The sequence below is a fragment of the Lycium barbarum genome, chromosome 10 (genome assembly GCF_019175385.1).
Source record: "Lycium barbarum isolate Lr01 chromosome 10, ASM1917538v2, whole genome shotgun sequence".
Classification (NCBI taxonomy): domain Eukaryota; kingdom Viridiplantae; phylum Streptophyta; class Magnoliopsida; order Solanales; family Solanaceae; genus Lycium; species Lycium barbarum.
Window position 1 is genome coordinate 107,067,155 of NC_083346.1, and position 24,328 is coordinate 107,091,482.

Consider the following 24,328-nt stretch of genomic DNA (forward strand, 5'->3'; position numbering starts at 1 on the left):
AGATCGTGCCATAGAGCTAAATCATAGGATATGAGGTCCATGATTCTTACCCCAAATGTTTTGATTATGTCGCTACGAGGAAATTGCTTCGAATTGAAGTTGTTCATTCGAAAGGTATGTTTTCTGTTTTATTAATATGGATAGACGTTGATATAAGAACTTGAGCAGGATATTATGGGTATTTGTGATTGCTCTGTGGGGCATTGGATGTGTTTTCTGGGCTGTGTGCAGGAATGAGGTAGTATAAATTATAGAGGAAACTCTGTCGAAATGTTTTTGCAAATTGAATTGTTTGCATGTCTATAGAGAAAGAGTAAAGGGAAAAATGTGACCATCAGCCGTTTGGTAAGCCATGATTGAAGGAACAATTATGGACGCTTTCAAAGAGAAGTTTTAGAATGATCTTAATTTAATTTAAGAGAGGAATCCTGGAGGGAAAAATGATTAGTAGTTAAGAAACTGGGATGATTTGCATCCGAGATTTCGACGGATTGGGACCTATTGGAAACATAAAGAAAGTTGACATCAGGAACTCAAATACAGTATTACGATTTATAGATTAGATTGGTTAGTAAGTGATAACAAAGAGATATTGATATGGGAAGGAAGTTAACGAGTACGGGAAAGTTCCACCCTAGAAGTGTATATATATATATATAGATATATATATGCGAGAATCAAGATGGGTTTGTACTCTTTGTGGAATGTTCTGCAAACTTTCAGATAAATACTATTAAGTGGCAAATGGGAAAAGAGCACTTTAAGAGCAACAGAAATCTAGAAGGACCTTCAAGACGAATATACGAGAAATAAACATACATACGAGCAAGCTATGCTATCGTAAAGGGAAACAAGAAATGAACGAAGGAAGAAAGAAAAGGGCGTATTTTGCTAAAAATTTCATGATGAGAACAAGAATCGGCGGGACATTAGAAAGACTATGACGCATGATTATGATACAAACAATTAGTTAAGAGAAACCATGGGACACTATGAGCTAAATTAAGAAAAGGACGAATCGCGAGAATATGAGAGAAAGTATTGACTTTTACTGGTATGATATAAACCCAACTCGGAATCGAGAACCAAGAGTAAGAGAAATCTCAAGGGTACTGGGGAAAGGATGTCTATGAGTACTTATAAGTTGATGGAAATGCGATGAAAGTATGATTAATGATATATTTCTCGATATATAGGCTCGGGTAAAGGGCAAGCTTCGATGTAAGGAACTCTTTAAGTGGTGGCTTGACGGATAAAGTATGTAAGGTGTTCGTTTTCCTTCTTCCTTTGGCACGAACCCAACTAGAACATGAACATGAGCGTTCCCTAACAACTTCACTCCATTCCTATGCTATGTATTTCAGATCTTAATGCCTTACTTATTTGATTGATTCTTACCATATTATCATGTTTATCATCATTAAGCTAATTCCTTGGATTCGATATGAGCTCCATAATTCATTCGGAGGTTATGACCGTATGTCACTCCGAAAGGCCAAGATCAGATCATTGACTTCTCATCCAAAATCAGCTCCAGGATCAAGCTTTCCTTCTGCATCGCGGAAGGAAAGCGGAAGGCCTCAGAACTTTTCGCTTTTCGTCCGCATCGCGGAAGGAAAGGGGAAGGTCTCAGGACATTGCGCTTTCCGTCCGCATCGCGGAAGGAAAGCGGGGTCCTGCACAGTTTTTTTTTCTGACCAGACCAATAATGGTATATACGTATGAATAAATGTAATGCACTATTTTACAGCTGAAGGAGCATGGTATAGTCGGGCATTCTATAAGGAACCTAACGAATTCCGATGTCACCATTGATTCATTAATCTAGGGGACTATTAGGCATGAAGGAAGGAAGTGGTTTGTGTTGTGTCCAATATGTATGGATGACTTGGTACAAGAATCCAGTTAGCAAAAGAGAAATAAGTCAACCCATGCGATAAAAGTAACTCCAACATTATATGGACTAGAAGAGTTGAAGGATCGCTAGGGTCGGCTAATTGACTACCAAAGATGGTCAATACTCGAATGCTACTGGTATATGAGAACATTCTTAGACGAATTAGAATATTCCCAAGTACAGAAGAAAGAAATGTACCGGCTAGAAGGAGTCAAAATGCGAGATGAACTAATATAGCAAGGATGTGCTAAAGAAAAGTGGAAATGGACTAAATGCAAGTATATTATGAGACAGACAGGGGAAAGGAGGCATGACAAGATAATGAAGTTTTAGCAAACCAAAGGAAATAAGTTTTGTCAATGCAATACGTTGTGCTCCGGGCTATGATTCGAATCGGTCGTACCAGAGAAATTTTTTGTTACAATTAAATATGCAGCAAACGTACCCCAAAAAGATAACGGAGGAAGTGAGAAGGCCTATAAATGATCAAGGATAAGTATCAGGGACAGACGGGCTTACTAAAGAAAAATTGCAGCGTTGGAAGAGATGAGAGTTTTAAAAGAGGAATATTTATAGGATTCTCAAGGATCGTCAAAAGAAAGAAAGACAGTATGCCTATAGGTAGCATGGCAGCAGTACTACCTGAGATTAGAAAATATCTCATGCGTCGTGAAATCATAAGTCACCGTTTATATTAAATCGTGAGAGTATATGTCACAGGACCATATAAATAATCGTCCTGATGAAATGGATAGTAAAATGGTGTGGGGACGACGATAATATTTGAAGAAGAATGGAATCTCGTTAAATCTCTATTAGCCGCTAGTATAGGAGAGCCAAGGACTTAAGGAGAGAAGAACACTCGTATTGAAAGGAAGTTGTGATTAAGTAAGATTTTATTTTAGCCTCCTACTTATGAGTTATGTTATAATGATGTTAAGATTTGAGGAGAGGAAATTGGAGGAAGGATTCAACCATGGATTTGAAGATATTTTGAATAGTAGATTAGCCGGAGATATAATCATTAGTATGTTATAAGTATAATCTTGTGTTAGGGGATAACAACGATGATAAGAAAATATTGTATACAAGTGTATAAGGAATGGTGCTGAGGATTGTTGTATGGGTCGAATGGAGTCCCATTTGAATATAGAGCTCTTGGCTATGTATTTTGACGCATTTGATGAGTAATACGAGGTAAAGTAGTTAATGATAATAATAAGCCATTGGCAAGGAAATGCTATTGCAAGCCATCTGGGCGCTACCATTAGTGGAACTGTGATGACATTGCAAGGCATTAAGGAGTTTGATAAAAGCATTAAAAAGGAGATGGAATGATATGTATATAAAATCGATTAATACTAAGAGCGTAATCTAAAGTAGCACTAGAGAAGCAAGCAAGGAAAAGTGCCGCAGCGAAATAAGAAAGTTGCCCACTAGTAGAGAAATAGAGAGCTGCGAAATAAGAGGAATTAAGTCAACGGAAGGTGAAGCCGTGAAGACGAGATCGCAGGAAAAGGATTCAAGGATATAATTAAAGGAGATGGACATTTAAGGAATTAAGAGATCCGCTTGATTGGTAAATCGAAATGACAGATAATTGCGTCAAACTATGGGAAAGACTTATTAAGTGATAATCGGGAAAAGTTTAAAAATAAGAGGAGATACCCAAAGGAAGTGATCAAAGGATATTGCGTTTGATTAGATCAATCGGGTGACAATGAAACCTCGTGGACCAAGCAACATGATGGCTCTTATTGGAAAAGGAAAAAATGAAGGTTACAGACAAAAGAAAGAATGAAAAGATCCGAATTCGCTGCATGACTAAGAATCTTGGTTATTTTTCGACAAACTTCTGAATTCACCCCTAATTTATTAGCTGAACTAAGGATCAGAAACTTTAAGAGTAAATTGAAAGAAATGAATCGTTAAAAGAAGAGGTTTGAGATGTTTTCGATATAAGTACAAAGATTGCCGTTAGTTAGCCAAGTGCCAGAAGTCCAATTGAAGGAAAGAGAAATTAAGCAAGACATCTTGGTGTTAAACTAGTTGAAAGATAAAGTACCGCAAAGATTAATTCGACTGCTATAGAAAGCAAAGGATGCTAAATGTTATCAGCCTTGAGGTTATCTTTAAGGAGGTAAGAATAAGAATAAGTCAACTCCAAGGAGATAAAGGCTTGGGACATCTGTGAAACGTAAGAAAGATACGTGGGGATCGAAGAGGACAAGAATTTCTGGAAAAAAAAAGATGAGATCAAAATTGGATAAAAGTATGTGGTAAGCACGGGATGAAAGGGCATACAAGAATGTAAACAACGAAGGCTAAAGAGACAATGAAAGCGATAAAGCATGGAGAGTTAGTAGACAGACAAATAATAAGAAAAGGGATGACCTTGAGTACAGGCATAAATTTTGGCTACAAAAGAGGAAGGATAAACTGCATAATGCGGATAAGTTCAGTTTTAAATGAGCAAGTAAGACGGCAAGTAAGTACAGTAAATACCGACAAATACATGTAAGAACATTGACATCTATCTCAAAGCGAACTCTACCTCAACATTTGAGGACGAATGTTTTTTAAGGGGGGGAGAATGTTACACCCCGCACTTTCATAGCATGAGCATGACACGTACATCACATTAGTAATGGAGTATTGGAGACGTCCCATGATGTTTTGGAAGGTACAAGCCATGGGAAGTATGTAACAATGAAGTAAAGGATGAATTACGATCTCGTAAGTCGTAATCGGGAAAGACTATTTTGAAACACAAGAACATGGCCATTATCATGTATAATAAATGATAAATATCATGTATGGAGAGTTTCGGAAGATTTCGAGATCAAGCAAATTAAAGGAAATAAGTTTGACAAAACTTTGAGAAGTGCCGGCAGATTTTTAGTCAACTTTGGAGGGGCATATCTCCTAGTATATTAGAAAGTCAATTATTTTGAAAATGTTATCTTTTTCATGGCTGAAGTTCATGATTATTTTTCTTCTTTATATACAGTCGTTGGTTCTATATATAGAAGTAAAAAACATTTTAATTTTGAGTTGAAAAGTACAGAGAATAAATAAAAGAGAATGGTTTATTATGTGTATAAATATGGTGTGATTGTGAGTAGATAACTGAAATTAAGGTAGAAAGACCGAGGAGATACTTTGATGCAGCCAAGCTATTTGATAAAGCTCCCCAGTGAAGGCAAGGCATGTATGTCGTGAAGAAAGATTGAGATAGAGCCTGTTTGGATGGGCTTAAAAAAAGCAGCTTATAAGCTGAAAACAACTTATAAGTAAAAAAATAAATAAATCGGGGTAGTCTAATTTTTTTTTTTGCTTATAAGTTGTTTCGAAACAACTTATAAGTTGTTTTAGATAAGCTAAGCCAAATGAGCCCAATTAATTTTTTAGGCTTATTTTAAACACAAAATAATTTTAAGCTGGCAAGTCAAACACGCAAAAAAACTGAAAATAGCTTATAGGCAACTTATAAGCCAATCCAAACAGACTCATAAAGAACTGGTTGTTTTGGTATTACCACTCCTAGGCTAATGTGATCATGTACTTTGTCTCAATGGTTTATGTATACAAGGGGTCGCTAACGACAAATTTTTTAAGAGATTTTGGAGAGTTAAAGTTATTATCTTACACCTCTTGTAAATTGAGTCATTTTTGCTGCAATGGTTCTTTGTAATTATTTTAAGTCATGTTTTCAATAAGGTTCTATGTATGCTCTATTTTCAAACCCTACTCATTAAAAAAGAAAAAAGAAAAGGTGTCACCTTTATCTCATTGTACTATTTCTGATCAAGGGATATCCCTAACATTTGTCAGACGTACGATAAATTGGTTACAAGTACGATGATGTTTGCACATAAAAGACAGAGCGATATGTTAAGATGAGTTAAGAAAAATCGACTTAGAGGATTAAGGTCATACATAAGGTTATAGATGTAAGACCCCATAAGTTTGACGAGTTTCGAAACTATTATATATAGCCTTGATAATGTATTATCTGTTAAGTGAAACCATTTTGTGAAAAATTGATAAATATGATTTTCTATATTTAAAATTGCTACTATTTTTTTTTTTTTGAGATATGAAATTTCCATAAAGTATGTGTGGTCTTTCATTATTGTATTTTTTAATTTTAAACATTGAGTTTGAGGAATGTGATATTGCAGTGGAAGAGGAGCATGTTTTCTTTTATTGGATTTGGTGTTTGGAGAGTTATTGTTTATATAGCTACAGCATATGCTATGCACCAGTAATTCTCACATCATAAACTTTGAATCTATTACAGTTTTTGATCTTCTTCGCTTGGTTTTTCTTATGTTTGATTATATGCCCGAAGCAATTGGATAATTTCTTTTACTTTTCTGTTTTGGCAGGTGTTCTACAACACATGCTTTCTCTTGCTGCTTGCTGACTCTCTGTGGTAACCAACCTCCTCCTCATTTTATTTTCACAAAATCCTCTGCTTTTTCTTCTTCAGCTTTGGCATCATTGAGCCCTAGGAGCTTCATATGTGGCCTTTCATGTATTAATATTTCACGAGATTTGGCGGTTTACAACCAGATAGCTCTTTAATATTTGGGTTTTCCTATTTACATCTTTTTAATGGTTCATATGTTCTTCTATTTTGTTTTTACCTAAATTGGTACATTCTTTAATTTCGGTTTCTTTTGGTAAATAGCTCCTTTTTTCGATTTAGCACAATTCGATTTTCATCGGCATTACTAAAGAGTCGGTTTATCTTGTGGAATCGTGTTTTTGACAGAAAAAATTGGGGTTTCGTCTAATGTACTTTGCAGCTCCAATACGCTTCATTAAGGTAATCGTATAGTTCAAAAGTTGTTTTATTGGTGATATATTTATTGTTGTTTTAAATTGTATCTCTGATTGCGTTTTTGAGGTTCCATAATTTTGACCCAGGGTACTAAATTCGAGATGTGAGAAGTGCTAATTACCAATGAAGCATTAGAGTTCGATTAACAATATATGATACTGCAGTGAATTTTATACACTAAACTGATTCAATTTTTAGAAAGTGAAGAAGCTAGCTACTTATGTCTTCTTCCTATACCTGTTTTTAGAAGAGAATTTCTTAATCTATATAAAGGCATCGTTACGCAAGCTGATTTAGTTTTTTGTTAGGGTCGGAGATTAAATCTTGAAGGAGAAGAGTTACGGCTGGAATTGGATGTCTCTTCTTTCGGTAATCCTATATGCTTTTGTTTTCTTAATTAGAAGATTTATTTATATTTTTGGTTGATGGATGTGTGCTAATTCTGAAATTTATAGATATTGAAGTGTGTAGAAATGGGAGCTTGGAAGCTCACAAATGGGAGATGCATCTCTTCAGCTCTTCAGAATTCCCTGAAGGACCGGAGTGGAACCGGGTTCTTAACTCTGCACGTCAAAGGAAAACGTAAGCTGTCAATCATATATTTTTCACTTTATCTGCATATGTGGTTAAGATCAACTATATATCTTGTACCCAAATTGTATTCTCTTTTTACTTTTGATTAATGTACAGTTTCAGTGCTCTGTCTTTTCTCAATTTGTCCCTTAGATAATGACTAATGTTAATGAGATACAACTTATAAGTAAGATATTAAGCTTAAATTAAGGGTGTTGATTATAAAAGCTCCTTTAAAGATCTGAAACTATATAGAAGAATCCTACAACTAAGCTCAAAGTCTAGGCGATTCTAACTTCTCAACTAATGACGACTCCTGAAAAAAGGTGTTTATCTCTTTGATAAAGTTAGACTAACAAAGTTTTAACATACTATGTGCTTTTAACAGTTATCAGTTTCAAAAAAACATACTATGTGCTTTTATAGGGCAATTTAGAGAAAAATTCCAAGGAATGTTGTGATTGTACCTCTTCCATTTTCCAAACAAACAAAAGAATTTTCAGATTCCATACTGCAAATCAAAGCCAAATAGAAATATAGAATAGATCTTTGGTTCTAGAAAAAGGTCAGACCAAAGGAAAAATTCAACATCTTATTTCCCCGCTATGTCGTATTTCTGCTAAACCATCACTTTTTTCAGTATTTTCAAATCAAGAGACCATAGCTTAAGAATAAAAAATTGATATAAGTAGAATCTCAATTTTGATTCAACTTTGTCTCTAGAGTTCCTGTGTTTCTGACTAATGTGCAAGCATTCCTGCTTTGAGACGGATTGTAGTTGGCAAAGTGAGTTACTTTACCTTTTCTAAGAACCAGCACAAGGTAATTTGTTCTAATTTTTAGGAGTTAACCGAAAACAAGAAACAATTGGACTTATAGAGGCAATGAGGCTGTTGAAAATCGAGGTGAGCTAGATGAGGAGTGGATCGTTGGACGCCATCCGTTTGTTCCTAAATTCTCTGTTCGCTGGAAGAATATAGAGAGAATGTGAATTGCCTTTTTAATTAAATGGGTCTATTACGTATTTCGAAATTAGTAACATCAAAGTACTTGATACTCGACGACTTATTTTACGTTAAAATTTCTCAAATACATGAACTATTAATATGTGGCAGCTTTTACTTTCCGCATAAAACGTGCAAGATTTATCTTTAACTCATTCTATTTATGTAATCAGATTAAAGACTGTGTGTACCAGAAAGGAGAGACTGAAGCAGAAAAAGAATCAGGTTTGTTTCAGTTTTAGATTTTACTCCTTACCTCTCTTACTGGGAAAAGTTGCTGGAAATAAATTTGATTTTTTTGCTGTCTCTCTTGGTGTTATCCTTACTCTTCAATGATTCTCCTATGAAGCTCATCTCTTTTTCCTAAAAGACACATACTATATGAGGATGGGAAGTTTACCTCATATTCTATCCATGAAAACCATTTAAGTTTGATATCGTACAAAGGAAATTAACGATAAAGGCATCATGTTTGAAATGGGGAGTCCATTGCCAGAAAACCAAGGTTTTTGGTCTTTTAATGTTCTTTATCCTCCCCTCTGTTGTTCACATATGATTCCCGTCTTATCAACACCCACGGGACGTGTGGATAAACCTTTTTGAATGTTCTGATACATGGGTTTGACCCATAAAAACCCCCGGGTTGTATCTTGCATACTTGCAATCGTGCAAGATTGGCGGATAAAAGAGATGCCTGTTTATGTTTATATTTTATGCAGGAATATTATGAGGTTATTTCTGTTGTGCATCATGGTTATTATCTGGTTGATCTTTGCGGCCTTGCTAACCACATAGGTGAAGTTCTAAGCTTGCAGGTGGCATGACACCTTTTTAGAAATACGTCCATGCATATTGCTGGTGAACTCATACTGTGAGGTGATTTACCGCACAGTAAACTTGGCGCCAATAGTTGCACAAAGCTTTCCACATTTTGGCAATATTTAATGTGGAGCATGGAGGCTGTCAGGAAGTTCTGATGTAAGGATGACGATGAAGAACATTAGTGGGCAAAATCAATTTAGTGTTAGCAGTGTATTGTAGAATGTTGAATTTCGTGTGATGTTTCATGTCATGTCCTTTTAAGGCATTTAACCTTTTGGCTTTGAAGTTGTACTATTAAAAAAAAGTTTGGTTCTTTCAAGAAATTTTTATGTAGCATGTGTAGTCAGCAGCTATGTATACTCCGTAGGGCTCTTTAAAACTGCTCTTGCTTAAGAAGATATGACAGTATGTTTGGGTTATTAAACAATAAATCCCATTTTTTCTGCAGAATTCCAAAGTAAGGACATCTGATGTCTACCCATAAGCTAAATTATAATTTCCTTGACTGCACAACCATTGGTGAACAAGTTTGAATCTTAACTGAATATTACACTAATACTTGAACCTTAGCTAACATTACAGTTTGTACGCTAGCAAATTATATACCAAAACGGAATACGCTGCTATGAAGTGTTGGGCCCGTGCTTGCACGGGCTAATTTCATCTAGTATATATACTAAAGCTCGGCATAGTGCAGGTGACATGGCATGTCTCTTTGCCCGGCATTAACATTTATCCCTTATCTTTTTCCTCAATTTTTTGAAAATTTTCCCTTCTTTAATTCTTTTCTTCCACTGAAATTAAATTGAAAAAACGTTCAATATATTTTGTCCGTTTATTTCCCTTATTAAACCCATCTACAGCCGTTTATTTTCCCAAGCCCACGCAGCTGTTAAAATTAATTACTTCACGTCGTTTCAAACCAAACCTTCCGTCTTTTACTTTTCTTCGAGCATTCTTCAATCAATCCATAGGCTAGAATCTGAGTCAATGTTCGCCAAAAACAGAAATTAATCAACAAGAGTGAAGAATGCAGCACATCAACCGCGCTATTTCAAGCCAAAACCCTGAGGTTTTCAATTCCGATGGCAAAATTAATAGAGCAGAGGCAATTTACAATCTGTGGGAAATATCCAAAAGGTACACAGCGTCGTGTTTGATTGGTGCTTGATTTCATGCATCTCTGTATAAACTTTTGCCTTTTTGTATTCCAAAATGTTATATTAATGTGCCAAATTAATCATATACTCGTATCTAATATCTTCCCCCTCACTGTCCTAATCTCACTCTGCTATTTTTACTTCACCATTACCCACTCTATTAGAAAATTCCTCAACCAAATTCATACTATGTATGAATCACCATATATATGGCAATTGGCATACACTGCTGCTCAGAACTTCTTCCAATAGTTACAACTTAATAATAACTTTTTGTGCTTTTTTTTTCCCCCTCTTTGGTTTATTATTATTATGTATATTTTGAATGTTCAGGCCTTATGTACCACAGTTCATGGCTTGCAACTGTGCCTTTAGGTGAATTGTTCTTCTTCCTCATTATTCTCATTCGTAAGGTATGTTTGTTTCATATCCTCATTCCTTCCTGAATTTTCAGTTGTTTATGTGCATGTTTTTTGGATTTTTTTACTTATTTTTCTCCATCATGTAAATTGAATAATTGTTTAACATTATGTATATTTTTGTGCACGAAAGAATCTTACTTGAACAATGTACAGTTATGGAAGTCTAAACAAAAAATAAAGAGTTTTTCATGTCCTCCTGCGGGATTGAACAATTGGGATTCGGCAATAGCAATAACTTCACGTTTTTGGACTACTTTGTGAGTATATTATATTTGAGTTTAGTTTTGGGTTTTTGATGAGTTTATTTGGTTTAAAGCAAGCATTTTTTTTGTTTTTTTTTTTGGTAATAAAGCAATAGAACTCTTAATCCTTCCTTGAATGTTCTTTAAGCTTCTTGCGTCTCGCTTATGGTATGAATTACAACGAACAAAACGCTGCTAAAATTTTGTACAGGCAAAAAGGCTACAAGAGGTAGGCGTCTTTCTAGCATTCCAAAATTTTAATTTCACTTTCTTTTTTATCCTGAATAATATTTCTTATTTGATTGTGCAGGGTGTGACATAAGTTTTAACGTTATTACAATTAAGGTATGTGTTATGTTGATTAGAACTTCATATCTCTCTCTTTCATTCATGATTACATAACTGAACAAATAGAGAAGCTTTACCTCCGAATTTGGATCACCTCCAGTACATAAACCTCGGTGATTGTTAACGGGGTTCTGAATTAAGGCCACGTTTCCATTCAAATTTTAAAGGCCAGAATTGTATTCCTCTACTTTTTTCATTTTCCTTCTCAGTGTTCAACAGAGAAACATAGATCATAAACATCAGATGCGTGTTTTGCTCACTGATAACATTTTTAACTTCTCTATCGATATAACTTCCTTGATAGCTTCATCTGGATACTTAAAAAATCCTATAAAAGTTCATAGTTCAATTCTATACCCCCTTTACGGAATAATTCTATACCCACTTTAGCCCCATACTCACCCGTGGCGGAGCCAAGAATTTGGGAAAGGGTGTGCAAATTTTCTTCTCACTTGTATTAAGGGTGTGCAAAATTAAATATATACTCATAATAACTAACATTTAACCTATGTACAGACAGAGGCGGATCTAGGATTTGAAGGTGGCGGGTGCCACAATTTTCTTCAATGTACATCTTGTTAGGAACGTGTATTTGGGTCGGGTCCATCTCTCTTTTTAGTTTATTCGGGTCAACTTAATAGGGTTTTTTTATTTGCAAATATGAAATTACATCTCAAAAATCAATAAACGAACATAATTAGCATCTTAAACAAGGAATCACACTCATTAACACCCATTAACAACAAAAGTAAAATCAATATTTTCACCAAGGGACTTGCGTCTCTTCTATATATTAAAAAAAAAATTGCACAAGTAAAATAACATCTTCAATAAGGGAATTACACTAATCAAAATAAGAAAAACAATAGAAAAACTCTTTAATAGGTAAATACACACCATAACTAAATGTAGGATTAAATAAACTACAGGTTCTCAAAAATAAATCATAAATTTCATATTTTTTTTTTAAGCAGTGCTTACAAAATTTCCATCACAATTTAACTAGTAAAGTGATTTAAATTGAATTTAACAATTATACAATAGCATAAATTTTTATAATACACTCCCTCCGCCCATTTTTATTTGTCCATTATATTAAAAATATGTGTCCACTTTTACTTGTAAGTTATATAGTTTGAAAAATGAAGACATAAATTACCATTTTATACCTATTTTACCCTTATTATTAAGTACTCCAATTCATGTTTCATTTTTTTTTTTTTTTTTGGGTTGCTTATTAAGAGTGTCCAAGTCAAATATAGACAAGTAAACATGGACGGAGGGAGTAATAAATAAAAGAAATTATTAAAAAAAAATTGAATTTTTATCTCAATCCAAAATTCCCATTGAGACCCAAGTTTTTCAATTTAAATACTCACATATTTGAGATTAAGAGAAATGCTTAATTTAAAGGATTTTAAAGTTTCCATTTGTGTGTTCTCGCTAGAGATCACAGATAAAATAATAGAAATGAGGAAAGACAATATAAATAATAAAAAGATAAATAGAAAATTAGGAGAGCTGAAAAGGGAATTACTGGTACAAAGGAAGTAAAAAACACAAAGAAAAATGAGAGTCGAAAAATGTTCAAGATAGATTCAAACTTGTGTCTACCAGCCATAGCACCTTTGTCTAATTTAAGACTGGGGGTGATAGGATCAAATATTTAACCTAATTTAAGCAAATTACAACATAAATATATATAAAAAATTATTAATCTACAGGGTGTCATGCCACCCCCACCTTTTAGGGTGGATCCGCCCCTGTGTACAGAGCGTAATTTCCGACAAAGGGTGTGCACCTAACCACCCTTCGTCTAAGGTGGCTTCGCCCATAATACTCACACTTCCACACCCCTATTCTCTTTTCCATTTCAGTAACTCCTTGGGTGAACACCTAAAACATTTTACTGATGAAGATGCAAACTTCTTTTGAAGAATTTTAAGAATTGGAAAGAGTTGATATGGAGTCCGGAGCCTAAAGGGTATAAAAATACACGGTATTTACCAAAAGGGGATGACCAAAAATGTATATACCAAAAGGGGTATATCGTGGATCAGCCCACGATATACCCCCAAAAAAGTTTGCGGTTGTCAACAAAAATTAAAAAAAAATAAAAAATTAAACGTATCAATATATTTTGTATAACGTGGATCAGTCCTCGTTTTACAAATATATTTTGTAAAACGTGGACTGATCCACGTTTTACCTCTAAAGTTTTTTTTTTTTTTCGAGCACTAAAAAAAAAATTTGGTAAACTTTTTTTTTTTTTTGCAACACTTAGTGTGTTTTTTTATACTTTGACCAATGATTAGTCGTGTGTGAAGACTCCGAAACGTCAATATTTTATATAGAACCTGATATTTTTTTCTGCGTACAATAATGTAGGCTCAATACATCAAGGATACGTAGACGTTCGGATCGTCATTTTAGGGGTTAAAAAGGTGTCCGAAGTAAGTTTTGTTTGAAAATTTCAAACTTAGTGTTTTTCATACTTTGACCAATGATTAGTCGTGTGTGAAGACTCCAAAACGTCAATATTTTATATAGAACTTGATATTTTTTCTGCGTACAATAATGTAGGCTCAATACATCAAGGATACGTAGACGTTCGGATAGTCATTTTAGGGGTTGAAAAGGTACCCGAAGTAAGTTTTGTTTAAGGTTTAAGTGTTTTATTTTTTAAAGTTTTGATTTACGCGTGTTATTTTTTAATCACGACATAACTTTATTTTGAATATAAATATAATTCTAAAAAATATAGGGAGAAAAACTAGTTGTAAAGTGGTCAAACTTTAGATGGTCATAACTTTGCGCTCGGACGTCCGTTTTATGCGTTTTTTTTTTTTGAACTTGCGTATTTTTTCGAGATCTGTGCGGGCAAACAACCGTAAGGCGGTTTGGCCGAGCCGATTTTAAAAAAAACGCCTTTTATCCCATTCAATTTCGATTTTCCCCCAAATTGGCGTAAAATTTTCAGTTTTGTTTACTTATAAGATGATGATACGCAATAGATTTCAACGTAAAACTCCCGGGGTAATGTAGCTGTGAATGTCAATTTCACTTCTGCGGTTTCAATTTTTGAAAATAAAGCTGACTAATTTTCTCGATATATAAAGTTGACTAAAATAACCTTACAGTCAAACACTAAGTTTTTTCAAACAAAACTTATTTCAGGCACCTTTTCAACCCCTAAAATGACTATCCAAACGTCTATGTATCCTTGATGTATTGAGCCTACATTATTGTACGCAGAAAAAAATATCAGGTTCTATATAAAATATTGACGTTTCGGAGTCTTCACACACGACTAATCATTGGTCAAAGTATGAAAAAACACACTAAGTGTTGCAAAAAAAAAAAAAAAAGTTTACCAAATTTTTTTTTTTTAGTGCTCCGAAAAAAAAAAAAAAGAACTTTAGAGGTAAAACGTGGATCAGTCCACGTTTTACAAAATATATTTGTAAAACATGGATCAGTCCACGTTATACGTTTAAATTTTTTTTTTTTTTTAATTTTTGTTGACAGCCGCAAAAATTTTTTTATAATTTTTTGGTCATCCCCTTTTGTTAAATACCGTGTATTTTTATACCCTTTAGGCTCCGGACTCAGTTGATATGCATATGGGTTTCGTTCAGATTCGAGCAATTTTGTTTAGTCAGAAATTGAACAGTGGCAGGTGAGTAACAAAGGAGATTTAGGGAGCAAGGAAGAAAGAGGAGGAAATAATCCCAGCCTTTTAAAATTTCGATTAGCGCATGGCATTAATTTAAAACCCCATTTATAATTACTGGAGGTGATCCGCACCCATGACCTCCAGGTATATTCATTTACTGCCGATAACTTCAAAAACAATTCCTTATGTAATTATGATGTATATATTAATTTTCAATTCTTATACTTGTTAATAAACAGAACCTAACTCTTGGGCCCTTGGAAAGACATGCCTTGCTGATTACAATCAGAACCCTCTATAGCAGTCATCCTACTATAACGATCAAGCCTTTTTGGAACCGATTTTTCATGTTATATTATATATTCATGTCCTCCTGCGGGATTGAACAATTGGGATTCGGCAATATCAATAGCTTAACATTTTTGGACTACTTTGTGAGTATTATATTTGAGTTTAGTTTTTGGTTTTTGATGAGTTTATTTGGTTAAAAGCAAGCGTTTTTTTTTTTTTTTTTTTTTTTTGTAATAAAGCAATAGAACTCTTAATCCTTCCTTGAATGTTCTTTAAGCTTCTTGCGTCTCGCTTATGGTATGAATTACAACGAACAAAACGCTGCTAAAATTTTGTACAGGCAAAAAGGCTACAAGAGGTAGGCGTCTTTCTAGCATTCCAAAATTTTAATTTCACTTTCTTTTTTATCCTGAATAATATTTCTTATCTGATTGTGCAGGGTGTGACATAAGTTTTGACGTTATTACAATTAGGAATTTAGGTATGTGTTATATTGATTAGAACTTCATATCTCTCTCTTTCATTCATGATTACATAACTAAACAAATAGAGAAACTAATGACTCGCAAAAGAGATATTGGTTCGAATCCATTTCATGATTCCAGTTCAGAAGGACTTCATTCAATCGAAGAAAAGAAGGAAGCATTACGAACAGATAGCCAAAGCAGACAGGGCGACAAGATGTGACAACCAGAAGGAATCCTTTTCGCTTTCTCCAACACTTTCCCGGGCCGAGCCGGAATTTTGGATTCGAAAGGGCAGGCAAAGCCCGAGCTATCCCAATAGGAAGGGCTATCAGGGCTACGACCCCCTATTGTTTGATCCAATATTGACTGGGGACGAGCCCCCACTTCCATGGATCCTTGGTTTGACCTCCTGTAGTGGTCCTTGCTTTTAAGAAAGCGGAGCGGGGCCAATTTTTCCGTTGGATAATTGGTTTGTATGGATCCTTCCTGTGTGAAAGCACAGAGAAAAATGACATTGCCAAAAATTGACAAGGTAAAATTTCCATTTATTCATCAAAAAAACGTCCCTTTTGAAGCCAGAATTGATTTTCCTTGATACCTAACATAATGTACGAAAGGATCCTTGAATAACCATAGGTAACCTGAAAATCCTTAGCAAAGACTTCTACAAGACGTACTATTTTTCCATAAAAATAGATTAGTTCAAGAAGGACTCCAAAAGATATTGATCGTAAATGAGAAGTTTGATTCCGTAGAAAGACGAAAGTGGTTTCGCATTCATATACATAAGAATTATATAAGAAGAAGAAGATATCTCTCTGAATGAATTACATAACTAAACAAATAGAGAAGCTAATGACCTCCGAGTTTGGATCACCTCCAGTACATAAACCTCGGTGATTGTTAACGGGGTTCTGAATTAAGGCTACATTTCCATTCAAATTTTAAAAGGCCAGAATTGTATTCCTCTACTTTTTTCATTTTCCTTCTCAGTGTTCAATAGAGAAACATAGATCATAAACATCAGATGCGTGTTTTGCTCACTGATAACATTTTTAACTTCTCTATCGATATAACTTCCTTGACAGATTCATCTAGCTACTTAATAAATCCTATAAAAGTTCATAGTTCAATTCTATACCCCCTTTACGGAAACAAAATAATTCTATACCCACTTTAGCCCCATACTCACCCGTGGCGGAGCCAAGAATTTGGGAAAGGGTGTGCAAATTTTCTTCTCACTTGTATTAAGGGTGTGCAAAATTAAATATATACTCATAATAACTAACATTTAACCTATGTACAGACAGAGGCGGATCTAGGATTTGAAGGTGGCGGGTGCCACAATTTTCTTCAATGTACATCTTGTTAGGAACGTGTATTTGGGTCGGGTTCATCTCTCTTTTTAGTTTATTCGGGTCAACTTAATAGGTTTTTTTTATTTGCAAATATGAAATTACATCTCAAAAATCAATAAACGAACATAATTAGCATCTTAAACAAGGAATCACACTCATTAACACCCATTAACAACAAAAGTAAAATCAATATTTTCACCAAGGGACTTGCGTCTCTTATATATATTAAAAAATGAATTTGCACAAGTAAAATAACATCTTCAATAAGGGAATTACACCAATCCCAATAAGAAAAATAATAGAAAAACTCTTCAATAGGTATATACACACCATAAGTAAATGTAGAATTAGATAAACTACAAGTTCTCAAAAATAAATCATAAATTTCATGTTTTGTCTAAGCAGTGCTTACAAAATTTCAATCACAATTTAACTAGTAAAGTGATTTAAATTGAATTTAACAATTATACAATAGCATAAATTTTTATAATACACTCCCTCCGTTAGGGCTGGGCATAAAATACCGAAAATCGAATTACCGAATCGAACCGGCTATTTCGGTATTCAGTAATTCGGTTGTTGGTTCGGTATTCAGTACTGAAATATAAAATTTAGTATTTTGATTTCGGTATTCGGTATTTACAATTATATCGTTCGGTAATTCGGTAAATACCGAATACCGAAATTAATACCAATATTGTACACCCTAAAGGGGTAAAGGGCTAAAGGCCCATTGTAAAAACATTTTAAGTCCAGCCCAAATCCGGAAATCCAATAGCCAAATCCGTAAAAATCCCAATACTAAGTACTAACACTGTAATCCCTAAGACCTTAACACTAATCCCTAAGACCCTAACACTTCACCTTCATCGATCAGTTCACTTCACTTTCATCCTTAACACTGTATACCCATCACCCATCTGTTCTACTTCACACAAAATCTCCCCAGGTCTGGTAATCACGGTATCATCTCAGCTCCAATTGCGAAGTCTCTTTTCTCACATTAGGTTTTTCTCATTCCTTCCTCAAAGAGAAAACAATGGTGAGATTCACTAATTTAAGCTTCTTTAATAGCTTCCGTATTGAATTTTTTTATTTTATTTTACACTTCCAATGCTTCGTTGTTGTTGTTTTTGGGAGAGAAAGATATGAATGGATAGTATCCATAGCAGTAGTATTTGGGAGAGAAAGAAAGAAAGATATTTGTTAAAATTGTCTCTTTCGTTTCTAGGAAATTAAATGGGTTGAAGATTTTCTCCTTTTTTTGTCTTTTTTCTTTTTGGGTGTGATCAGTTGGGATTTGCTTTCGGGTGAGAAAACTTAAATTAAAGAAAATAAAGTATTCTGTTGGGTGGTAAGTCGGAGTTGGAAAAGTATCTTAGTGAAGAACTAGAGTCGAATAATGATGAGGACAATTTTGATATCTTGTCATGGTGGAAAGCTCATTCTCCTAGATATAAAATTCTTTCCGAGATGGCTCGTGATGTGTTGGCAATTCCAATTTCTAGTGTGGCATCGGAATGTGCCTTTAGCACCGGGGGCCGTATTCTGATTCATTTAGGAGTTCTTTGACTCCGAAATTGGTGCAAGCTATTATTTGTCTTCAAGATTGGCGTCGAAATTAGCCTTATCCCATAAATGTTGAAGAAGATTTTAATGATCTTATGAAACTTGAAGTTGGTATGTTTTTCAGTTTTTGTATTTTATATTTATATTTTTTTACTTAATTTAATTGTTGACACATTTTAAATTCTTTTTAGATATGGCTGATAGCTCAAAAGATTCCCTCGTTCTTGATTTGTAATCGTAAGATGCCTCAGGTATAAGGCTCTGAATTTTCATTTTTCATTTCTCCCCTCGCTTCAAGTGTTAAAATGTGTCCATGTTAGAGTTAAACAATTAGGAGTCTGTGCATAGAGTTAAACAATAAGGACTCATGCATACAATTTTTTGAGATTTTTAATGGCATAAGAAGTAGATATCATATTTGTAAAGCTTTTAAGAGGTGTCAAACTTGTCCTTTTTCTCGGAGTGAGGATTCTATGAAGTTGTTATGCTGATAAAGGAAAAGTTTACTTGTGTGATTGATTCATATTATTAGAAATTTTGAATGGTATGCCAGATTCATGACGTTGGAGTACTGTTAGAGGTTTGTTTTAAACTGTGTCTTTATGTTTGTACAGATCGTTTTTTTAGTTTTCCACTTTGAGGATGACCTGTCAAAGCAAATTAAATATAGTAAGCATGCATAGAAGACTTGGTGCAATTTGTAAAGTATCTTACTCTTGTATAGGTTCTGTACTTTTGGGTATACTTCTTGCACTGATGAGTTCACATCAAGGGGTTTGAATCAGTTATTTTGTATTATTATTAATCATTTGTAGGTAATTTCAGTGATATTATTTAGAAATCAATTTTGTGGTTTGTGATGTGTAGGCAAGTTGTAAACTTAACGTTAGAAGACAAAGGTGAAAAATCCCGAGAAAATGCAAAATATATCAAAAGGAAAGTATTTGATTATTCCACATTATTTCCACCAGTACTTTTAACTTTTGATAATGCCAACTGCTGCTGCTTATGATCACTGATCAGCCCCATTAGCATCCTTCTTGCCATTTGTTTCTTTTACTGATGGCCCAACCACCTGTTGAGAATTTTCATTATCCTTAACCTGCTTCTTCCACTTGTTAGTTTGCCATTTGTATAAGTCTTTAACATTGCCAACCAACTTTCCACTATCCAACACCTTAATAACATGATTTCTATTTTCGATAACTTGCTTGTTTAAACTTTGACTGCCTTGGATTATGATTTCCTTTACCTGTGTCTTGCTCATTAGTAACTGCAGGTTGTTTTCCTTTGTCCTTAGTAGTTTAAGCTTGAATCTCTTAATTTCTTCATCTGCCTTAACTCCTTCATCAATTTCTTGTTCAAGAAGCAAATCTGGATTAAGTTTCCAACAATTTGCCTCATCGTGGCCTTGCAAACAACACTCTGTACAGTACTATGCTATGTTGTTCTCATGAGAACTTTTATTTAATCTTTTTGGTTACTGATATGTGCTCATGTAGTTAATGTTTTCTTTTCTTTCTTGAATTGCTTAGGCTTTTGCCTATGGACCTTCTTACTCAAATTGGTTTCTTTCATGGTCGCAGATGGTAAATTGGAGTGCACAACAACTAGAGCTTCCAGTTTCCGGATTGTTGGAAGCTGCTGTATTATGAGATCTTGGACTAAGAATTTATAAGTAGCTACTTTTTGGGGTTGTCGTTTGTTATTGAAATAACTTAAGGATTTTTAAAGATCTAACTAGAATGTCTTCAATTCTGGAACTTTTGTCAAGTTTGCTATACAATTTCTGCCCAATTTATTTTAAGAATATGTTGCTGTTGTTACTAATTACATTGACCCCTTGCATAGTATACTTGCATTCTAATACAGTGGACTTCAACTTCAATATGGTATTTCCGAATACCGTACCGAACCGAAGTTTGATTTACCGATTACCGAATTACCGAACTGAAGTTTGAAAGTTCGGTATTTGGTATATACTTTGAATTACCGATTACCGAATTACTGAACCCGAACTTTGAAAATACCGAACCGAATACCGAACCCCCAGCCCTACCCTCCGTCCATTTTTGTTTGTCCATTATACTAAAAATATATGTTCACTTTTACTTGTAAGTTATATTGTTTGAAAAATGAAGACATAATTTACCATTTTATACCTATTTTACCCTTATTATTAAGTACTCCAATTCATGTCTCATTGTTTTTTTGGTTGTTTATTAAGAGTGTCCAAGTCAAATATAGACAAGTACACATGGACAGAGGGAGTAATAAACAAAAGAAATTATTTTTTTAAAAAAAATGAATTTTGATCTCAATCCAAAATTCTCATTGAGACCCAAGTTTTTCGATTTAAATACTCACATATTTGAGATTAAGATAAATGCTTAATTTAAAGGATTTTGAAGTTTCTATTTGTGTGTTCTCGCTAGAGATCACAGATAAAATAATAGAAATGAGGAAAGACAATATAAATAATAAAAAGATAAATAGAAAATTAGGAGAGCCGAAAAGGGAATTACTGGTACAAAGGAAGTAAAAAACACAAAGAAATTGGGAGTCGAAAAACGTTCAAGATAGATTCAAACTTGTGTCTACTAGCCATGACACCTTTGTCTAATTTAAGACTGGGGGTAGCAGGATCAAATATGGAACCTAATTTAAACAAATTACAACATAAATATATATAAAAAAAATTATTAATCTACGGGGTGTCATGCCACCCCCCACCCTTTAGGGTGGATCCGCCCCTACGTACAGAGCGTAATTTCCGACGAAGGGTGTGCACCTGACCACCCTTCGCCTAAGGTGGCTCCGCCCATGAATTACTCACACTTCCACACCCCTATTCTCTTTTCCATTTCAGCAACTCCTTGGGTGAACACCTAAAGCATTTTACTGATGAAGATGCAAACTTCTTTTGAAGAATTTTAAGAATTGGAAAGAGTTGATATGCATATGGGTTTCGTTCAGATTCGAGGAATTTTGTTTAGTCAGAAATTGAGTAGTGGCAGGTTAGTAAATTTAAAACCCCATTTATAATTACCGGAGGTGATCCACACCCATGACCTCCAAGTATATTCATTTACTGCCGATAACTTCAAAAAATATTCCTTATGTAATTATGATGTATATATTAATTTTCAATTCTTATATTTGTGTATAAGTTGATTGATAGAAAGTGGAGTCCGGAAACAAAATGACCCAATAAAAATCCAAGTGAACCAAAATACCCCTAAAACAAAATTGGTACAAAAGTACCTTTAGCACAATAAAATACTGCGCTAAAGGACTTAACTGTAACAACACTGTTAAGTCCTTTAGCGCAGTAAAATACTGCGCTATAGGAGTCCCCATTTTCCCAAAACAGGCTCTATTTACATTTTCACACTTTTTTACGTACTTTAGCCGTATATTAATCATACTTTGAGACTCCGAAACTTCAATATTTTATATAGAACCCTACTTATTTTTGTGCGATTAATAAGGTAGGATCAATACATTAAGGATACACAAAAATTCGGACTATCGTTTTAGTGATTGAAAAGTGCTCGAAGTCCATTTTTGTTTGAAGACTTATAGTCCTTAGCTTTACGATATTTATGTTTTAGGGTTTCGTGTTATTTTTAAATTAATGTTTAACTTTATTTCGAATGTGTTACGTTTTTTTTTATTATCAATTTAGGATGTGACACTCTATAAACAATAATAAAGACTAAGATAATAATTATAAATATAAATAGAAGCGCTTTAAATATACAATATTTACTTAAACTGTACAAGATTATTGTATATACTAGTAGGTCCCACATGTAGTATGACGGAGACTGTCCTTAGGCCTAAGGCTCATACCATCCCCACCGCCCTCGCCATCGTCTCCATCGCCCTTTTTCCTTTTAATAACCGGGTGCTCCAAGTCATGATCATATCCTCTTCCCCTTGCCCTTGACTATAACATGCTTCTTCTTGGGATCTAGTCCCGCTGGCATACTCAGAACCTCAGGCTGAGCCGGGTCTGAAAACTCAACCTCTTCGTCGTCGGGAGTTGCCACCACAGGCGCCGAAGGATGAACCTGAAAAATATATAATAATTAGTATCATTTCTTATTTATTCAATTGAATACATTAACATTTGTTGAATAATCAAACCTGTGTATCGACGGGCGCTTGAGTAGGCTCCTGAGGTGGTCTGTAGGCATCTGAGATGAGTTTGGTACTGAATATGATGTAGTCTCCTGGACGAATGCTATTCGAAGTCCAAATAACGGTTAAAAAAATTAAGTTAATATTCACCTTATATTGAATAAAATTGATTTTAAGTAAAAAGAGCTTACCTGTGGCTCGATAGTCTCATGAGAAGACACCTCTGGCTCGGCAGGCTCATGAGAAGGCTCCTGAATGGGTCGCTCTTGTGGACCCACTGGCGCCTAATCCTAAAATATGAAAAATTACGAAATATATATATATATATATATATATATATATATATATATATATATATATATATATATATATATCACTTTGAATAATCAAATATGTATTTTAAATATTCACCTTATATTGAATAAAATTGATTTTAATAAAAAGCTTACCTGTGGCTCGACAGTCACATGGGAAGACACCGCTAGCTTGGCAGGCTAATGAGAAAACGCCTGAGTGGGTCGCTCTTGTGGATCCACTGGCGCCGAACCCTAAAATATGAAAAATTACGAAATAATAAGTAACATATATATTTAAAATAAGTAATTTAAATGATCAAATAAGTATTTTAAATACTAAGCGGGATTAAAAAGTCATCGAAGTCAAGAATCTTGGGTCCGTCTAAATTCCTTAAAGGTCGCTCATCAGCTAATGAAGCGCGTAACGCCGCCCAATCGACGTCATCACGCTCCTCCATGTACGCATTCTGGCTCGGCTGTGATGAAGAGCCAGGTATCTCAGCAAATAGGAGCGCCGGCGTAAACGTAGGTGACTGTCCAGGTGAGCTGCCACTGGCCTGGAACGGCTGCGGCTGGACTAAAACGGGAACGACCTCTGGAATGGGAGTGGCCTTATCTGCCTCATCTACTAGATGGTGTCCTCCACCACCAGGTCCTCTAGCAGCAACACCGCGTCCTCTGGCGGCACTGCGTCCACTGGCAGTACGACCTCCTCTTCTGGTAGCACGACGTCCTACTCCTGGCACTGCCTGATACTCAACCTCTGGAACAGGCTCCTCCATGCGCCTAAACTCTCCTGCCTGCCGGATACCATCCTTGGATATCTGTACCATCTCCACTGCAAGCCCCGCAAGCCAGGTAAGGCATATGCTATAACCCCAACATGCGTAATCGTTGTACGGCCACCAGCTACATTTGTGTTCAACAGTAAAAAAAAAGTTATTTTTAAAATGTAACAATTAATACAATTAAATAAATCTAAATACAATAAACTTACCAATGCCTCGTACTGCCCCGCGAGTGCTGAGTATCCTACATCCCTTGCGGAATGCAAAGCTGGGTTGCCGATCAATCGTCATGTGATCCGATAATACCAGCGCATGTAATCCTGAATGGGAGTCAAATGGCCGACCACCGCTAAAGTGCCCAATCTGTGCTCCCAACGGTGGAGCTGGACAGCCATGAAAGCCAGAAATTCATCATCAACG

At 34.9% G+C, this 24,328-nt stretch overlaps 1 protein-coding gene across 6 annotated transcripts; it reads left to right on the forward strand.

Annotated features, from left to right (window-relative positions):
• The first annotated feature begins 5,329 nt into the window (after positions 1-5,329).
• On the forward strand, positions 5,330-9,543 carry LOC132615589 (uncharacterized). Of its 6 annotated transcripts, none has more exons than XM_060330202.1 (6): positions 5,837-6,164; positions 6,289-6,731; positions 7,055-7,115; positions 7,202-7,328; positions 8,497-8,548; positions 9,139-9,543. In XM_060330202.1, the coding sequence occupies exons 2-6, from the start codon at positions 6,699-6,701 to the stop codon at positions 9,145-9,147; spliced, it is 282 nt and encodes a 93-aa protein (XP_060186185.1). In that variant the 5' UTR covers positions 5,837-6,164; positions 6,289-6,698; the 3' UTR covers positions 9,148-9,543. The 6 variants fall into 6 exon arrangements, 5 of the variants coding, with proteins under 5 accessions (XP_060186185.1, XP_060186186.1, XP_060186182.1 ...); XM_060330203.1 differs by having other exon boundaries at positions 5,839-6,164; positions 9,125-9,543; XM_060330200.1 differs by having other exon boundaries at positions 5,852-6,164; positions 6,289-6,335; positions 6,678-6,731; positions 8,497-9,543.
• The last annotated feature ends 14,785 nt before the right edge of the window (positions 9,544-24,328 follow it).